A 6,138-nucleotide genomic window follows, 5' to 3' on the forward strand; every position below is an offset into this window, starting at 1 on the left:
CTTTTCCGTGTCTTCTCTTACTGTGGCACATTATGCATGACTATATTTGTATTTATAGCTTGTGTTAGAAAAAGACAATAAAGGTATGTATGTGTGTCAGCTCCCACAGTGATGGGGGAAAGAGACCCGTGCTCGCCAGGGCCCTGTGGTCCCCGCACCCAGTGCCGCGTGTCTGCCAGCCTCGCCGTGTGTGCCTGTCTGCCGGGCCTGGTGGGTAACCCCTACCTCGGGTGCCGCCCAGAGTGCCAGCGGGACCTGGACTGTCGGCTAGACAGATCATGCCAGCAACAGCTGTGTGTGGACCCTTGCCCTGGCACCTGTGGCCGCCGCGCCTCCTGCATGGTCCTCAACCACCGCCCTCAGTGCTCCTGCAAGCCTGGCTACTCCGGCGACCCTTACTCTGCCTGTTCTTTCTATACACGTATGACTCTTCTCTTTCTTTGCAGTATTCTACCTAACCATTTGCACCTGATCTCAATCAGTATTTTCTCAGCATTTTCCTTTTTAGAATTTGCATGATATGTTAATAGCATGATGTAGTATTGTTGTAACATGCATGACCAGTATGGTTAACCTAATGTGTTAATTGCATGCCTTCCCCAACAGCTCCCGCCCCAACCCCTACCTCCCCCTGCGATCCGTCCCCCTGTGGTCAGTTCTCAGAGTGTCGTGACGTGGGTGGCCGGGCAACCTGCTCCTGCCTGCCGGGCTACCTGGGCTCTCCACCTAGGTGTCACCCAGAATGCGTTGTCAACAGCGAGTGTTCGTCACAGAATGCGTGTGTCAACCTCAAGTGTGTTAACCCGTGCGTTGGAGCGTGTGGTGTAGAGGCGGAATGCCGCGTTCTCCAGCACAGCCCCGTGTGCTCGTGTCGACCACAGTACACAGGAGACCCCCTCACTCTCTGCTCCCCAGTACCTCCTCGTAAGCATCGTCTTCTTTTCCTCACTTACGATTCTCAAAGATTTGTATGTTGAGTGTGACTGAGGGTGAGAGCGTGGAGCTAACATCATTTCAGTGACAAGTTTGTGTCGTTTCCCAAATGAGTTAGATACGCCGCCACGCCCTCGGATAAAAGAAGATTTAATGTGCGAATCTTTGAGAATATTGGCAGTGGTGTTGAGCGCTAAGGGGCGAGGTGGTGGATATCGCTAGCGACCTTCTGCACTATCATCTTAACGTACCTGACAAACTACCTTCACTTTTGGTGTCCTCAAGTCACATCACCGTCACACTTTATTGGAGTTGTTTAGTAGTTGAGTCACGCCGCCTCATTAACGATAGATCACTGAGGTTTAAACTAAGAGAGGATGATGTGGTTGGTTTCAGAGGCTTTCAGTCCTTTCCAGTTGCTCTTTAAGATGAAGCGCGTGTGATATCCAAGGGCCAGCACCGAGGCCCTCAACACCACACACTGTACTATGAGGGGAACACCCGCCCATGAGTATTAGTCCACTGTGACCCACTGTTCCATCATTATAATGGGTCGTGTGTTCCAGCGCCACCACAGCCGTCCCTGCCAGCCGTGTTCGACCCCTGTGTACTGAGCAGCTGTGGCACCAACGCCAAGTGCTCGGTACAAGATGACGTGGCTGTGTGCTCCTGCCCACCACACCACTACGGCAACCCTTACGTGGCGTGCAAACCGGAGTGCACCGTTGACTCTGACTGTCCTCGGTACCTGGACTGTGCTAGGAACAGATGTGTGGACCCGTGTCCAGGGGCATGTGGCATTAATGCTCTGTGTGACGTGCTGAACCACCGGGCCACCTGCACCTGCCCCACAGGCTCCGTCGGCAACCCCCACACGCGCTGCAACCCTGTGTTGACATCTACTCGTAAGTCTCCCATCATGACGCTTTCAGTCATGAAAGTTTTGAAAAATAAAATGTCTATTTTTTTTTTCGAAACTACAGCTGGAAAATTTGTATTTGTACTGAACAAACAAAGGCGTAGAGAACACACAGCAGCTCTCAAGATAGTCGGCTAGTCTTAATATATAACAGTACCATTAAACCATTTAGTTCTCCGGGTAATTTAAACCAAACTTCTCTTAAACTTGGTTAAACTCCCCGAGGGTCGCTTGGCTCCACCAGGTTAGGTTCTGCTAAAGATAAATGATGGTTTAATGACCAGTATTTCTGTAACATTTGGGTAACATTGACCATTTTACCAGCAGTTCGGGTGGTTGAATCACCTGATCGTGACTGTGCTTGTCAGCAACTCACAACAACAGCTTTGGCGGGAACTCCTCCTGTTGTCTTACAGTTCCTTCCATCGACTCTTCAGAGTCAATAGTATCAAAGATTGCTACGTTATTTTAGTTTTCTCTTCCTGAAAAGAGAGGGAAGAAAACCCCTGTGGCTCTGCTATACCCTTAGTGCAGTGCTCACACCATTTTATCTTCCTTTACACAAGCTAGTTAAGTGGTCATCAAACCATCTATAAATACCTGTCGAACTGTTGTTTAGGTCATGGTAACTACCTTGTTTATCCCGCTGGAACAATCACAGTACCTGCCTCTTGATGTTCAAACGTTCAAGTTGTTTGTTTGCACACTACTGCCACTGACATCTTTACACAGATCTTATCCATCCGATTATTTTGTTTTTTAATAAGCAAAGCAATCCGACTAGATCCGTCTACGGCAGCGAACGTAAGAAATAAGACACGTGAAACTGTTCTCTGTTCACATATGACCGTCCTGACCGTAACTTGTCAGTAATTCATAGACAGGTGAGTGAGATCTTACCGTAGTTGACGCCTGAGAAATAGTCTCTGATAATGTTAGCGTAAATCTGGACTTATGTTAGTTATTTTGGTCATGCTCAAGTGTTTGTTACTTGAGTGAGGCAGATGATTCAAACATCTTAACTACATCTTACGCACCAGCTTCTTGAAGGAGAGCCATGGTATTACATCGCAGGTAATGCTCTCTACTGTTTCGTCACATTGAGGGTGTGTGTCTGTAGCCGTTCTGGAAACTGTAGCATAATGCGTCAGTCTGTGTGGTGAGGTCCTGTGTGTTCTCTTCGCCACGTGTTGTTGTGCGGGATTGGGCGGTATTTTGCGAGTTATGGTAATAACCGTTGAGAGATGTCACGACAGCTGTGCCGGAGAGTGACCCATGCCACCCATCGCCATGCGGGGCCAGTACATCGTGCCGGGTAGTGGGGAGTCGCCCCGTGTGCTCCTGTCTGCCGGGGCTGTTCGGGGACCCCACCAAGCTGTGTCGCCCTGAGTGCATTACCAGCCAGGAGTGTGGCCATGATGAAGCATGTGTGAGGCATGAATGTGTGGACCCGTGTGTCAGCAGCTTGTGTGGTGGCTACGCCTCTTGTAGGGTGGTGCTGCACTCCCCCGTCTGCTCCTGCACCCACGGCTACACCGGTGACCCCTACCTCCACTGCCACCCTGTGTCTTGTAAGATAAATCAACCTTCTCTTTCTTAGTTTTTAACTGCATTTTGTTCTAGTTTATAGTATATGGTAGCATGTTATTGTTCCCTGTGTTGTAGCTGTCACATGAGCATAGTAGCATGTGTCATGACCCAACAATCAAGTTTCTTAGTAGGAGCATGAATTTGTGAGTGAGCATGTTGACAGGATGTCTGATGAGGAGCATGTAATGACAGGTCCACTCCTTCCCCTTAGCGGTGGTGACTCCAAAGCCGCCGGTCCATCACCCGTGTGCCGGGGACCCCTGTGGGCCTAATGCCATATGTCGCGAGGTTAACAGACAGCGCCAGTGTTTCTGCCAACCCGGGTACGTGGGCCGCCCGCCTACATGTCGGCCAGAGTGTTTGGTGCACGCCGAGTGTCTCGCCACCCAAGCCTGTATCAACAATCGTTGTGTCGACCCCTGCAAGGGCACCTGTGGTGTTCACACTGAATGTCGCGTCATCAACCACGACCCCATCTGTAGCTGCCTGCCGGGGTACACGGGGGATTCCTTCACCCGCTGTACCATCGCCCCTACCCCGCCACCCAGGCCCGTCATCACACCAACACCTCGACCACTACCACCTATTGCTGGCACACAACCACCCGGCAGTGAGCCAGTCATAGTAGCAATCCCAGGAGACCCGACGATCACCCAGCAGCCACTGGTAATCATTCCTCAGCCGCCCGCACCCCCTCCCACCATACCCTGCCTGCCTGACCCCTGTGGTGCCAATACCATCTGCCGGGAACATGTCGACACCTACTTGTGTGAGTGTCGCCCAGGGTACTACGGCAACCCTGATGTGGGGTGTAGGCCGGAGTGTGTCCTCAGCACCGACTGTGACAGCGGCTATTCTTGCATCCGTCACAAGTGTATGAACCCCTGTCCAGCTGCCTGTGCCTCCACCGCCGTCTGCACCGTCGTGAACCATGGTGCTACCTGCAGCTGTCCACCACACCTTCAGGGTGACCCATATATTCACTGTGCCCCCTTGCCCATCATTGGCTCCACCCCGTGTAAGACACCTTGTTCCTCTTGTTGTGATAATGATAATGTACCTGCACGGTAGATAATTGTAATAGATTGCATGTTTATCGAATGACTTTTCATATATTTCTTATAAAATGATCTCTTATGCCTGAACCTTGTTTAGCATGTTGGTATAATGCATATTGCAGTCCCGCCGCCGGTGACCCCCGTGGTGAAGGAGCCTTGTGCTCCTAACCCCTGTGGCCAAAACGCCGAGTGCCTCCCCAACAGCGGTGAGTGTCGCTGCCTACCAGGCTACTTCGGCAACCCCTACTTCAAGTGTGAGCCAGAGTGCACCACTGACCCCCAGTGTCCCTTCCATCTGGCCTGTGTCAACCAGAAGTGCATCGACCCGTGTCCCGGCACCTGTGGCAGAAACGCCGAGTGCCAGGTGGTCAACCATGACCCAGTCTGCTACTGCAGGCCGGGCTACAGTGGTGACCCCTACGAAGCGTGTCGTGTAGAGATAAGTAAGCATGTTGTCTCTCTCTCTGTCCATCACTTTCCACTTATGGACTGTCTATAGTCTCTCTTAGAATATTTCCATGGCTGTGTTACGTCATCATGGCGTGTGTTGCCCGCTCTCATTCATGCACCGTCTTGTTCTCCCTCTCATCAATACAGCACCACATTACTGTCATCAGTTTGTTTTACGTAGTTGTGATGCCAATTTAGAGTTTGTTATTTATTGTGTGTTTGTTAGAACTAGTAGTTTATTTTATATGCATGTTGTAGCAACACCCACAAGGCCGGAGGACCCCTGCACCCCGAGTCCCTGTGGACCCAACTCCAGGTGCCATATGGTGCATAGTCGGCCCGTGTGTGAGTGTCTCCCGGGCTACTATAACAGCCCACCCAACTGCCGACCAGAGTGTATTGTCAACGCAGACTGTGTTACAGTCAAGGCCTGTGTTAACCAAAAGTGTCGTGACCCCTGCGTGGGCACGTGTGGCACTGACGCTCAGTGTGAGGTGACGAACCACAACCCCATCTGCTTCTGCCCTTCCCACCTCACCGGCGACCCCTTCGTCCGCTGCTATGAACACCGTAAGTATTTTTATCTATTGTCAGTCTCACTAGCACTTACTGAACCATCTGGAAAGGTAAGAACGCCGTCGCGCCTCTCTTCATAAACTAATATCAATTGTTGTGAAACTTTCAGCTGTGAGTCCTTCCCAGGAGGACCCGTGTGTGCCAGACCCTTGTGGTCGTGGAGCAGACTGCACCGAGAAGGCAGGTGTAGCTGTGTGCACGTGTAAGCCTGGACTGACGGGTAACCCCTACGATATTTGTCGACACGACTGTGTGGTTAACTCAGACTGTGCTCGCGATAAGGCGTGTTCTCGCAATAAGTGCGTAGACCCGTGTCCCGGGGCATGTGGGGTGAACGCCGAGTGTCGTGTGTCTCACCACAGTCCCTCGTGCACCTGTCCACCTCACCTCACGGGCGACCCATTCTCACGCTGTGTCCTCGCCACCACCAGTAAGCCCCTCACTTCTCACTCGCATGCTTCTTTACAGCCAATTGCATGTTTAATCTCAGATTGCCTAATGTTCATAAAACTACCTGTGTAACATTCCAGAACTTTGCATCATAATTATATCTCTAATGTTCTCACCTTAGAGCTACATCTTTGTTTCTTAATGTTCTTCACAAGTTTACCT

The 6,138-nt window shown here is 51.1% G+C and overlaps 1 protein-coding gene across 1 annotated transcript in view; it reads left to right on the forward strand.

Annotated features, from left to right (window-relative positions):
• The window catches only part of LOC121855503, a 257,960-nt gene that overhangs the window by 185,158 nt on the left and 66,664 nt on the right, over positions 1-6,138 (forward strand). The window contains 8 exon segments of the mRNA XM_042350478.1: positions 101-421; positions 607-924; positions 1,500-1,838; positions 3,109-3,423; positions 3,654-4,460; positions 4,623-4,943; positions 5,209-5,520; positions 5,636-5,956. Coding sequence (XP_042206412.1) covers positions 101-421; positions 607-924; positions 1,500-1,838; positions 3,109-3,423; positions 3,654-4,460; positions 4,623-4,943; positions 5,209-5,520; positions 5,636-5,956 — 3,054 coding nt within the window.

This window comes from Homarus americanus, unplaced genomic scaffold (assembly GCF_018991925.1).
Source record: "Homarus americanus isolate GMGI-L3 unplaced genomic scaffold, GMGI_Hamer_2.0 scaffold48406, whole genome shotgun sequence".
Lineage (NCBI taxonomy): Eukaryota > Metazoa > Arthropoda > Malacostraca > Decapoda > Nephropidae > Homarus > Homarus americanus.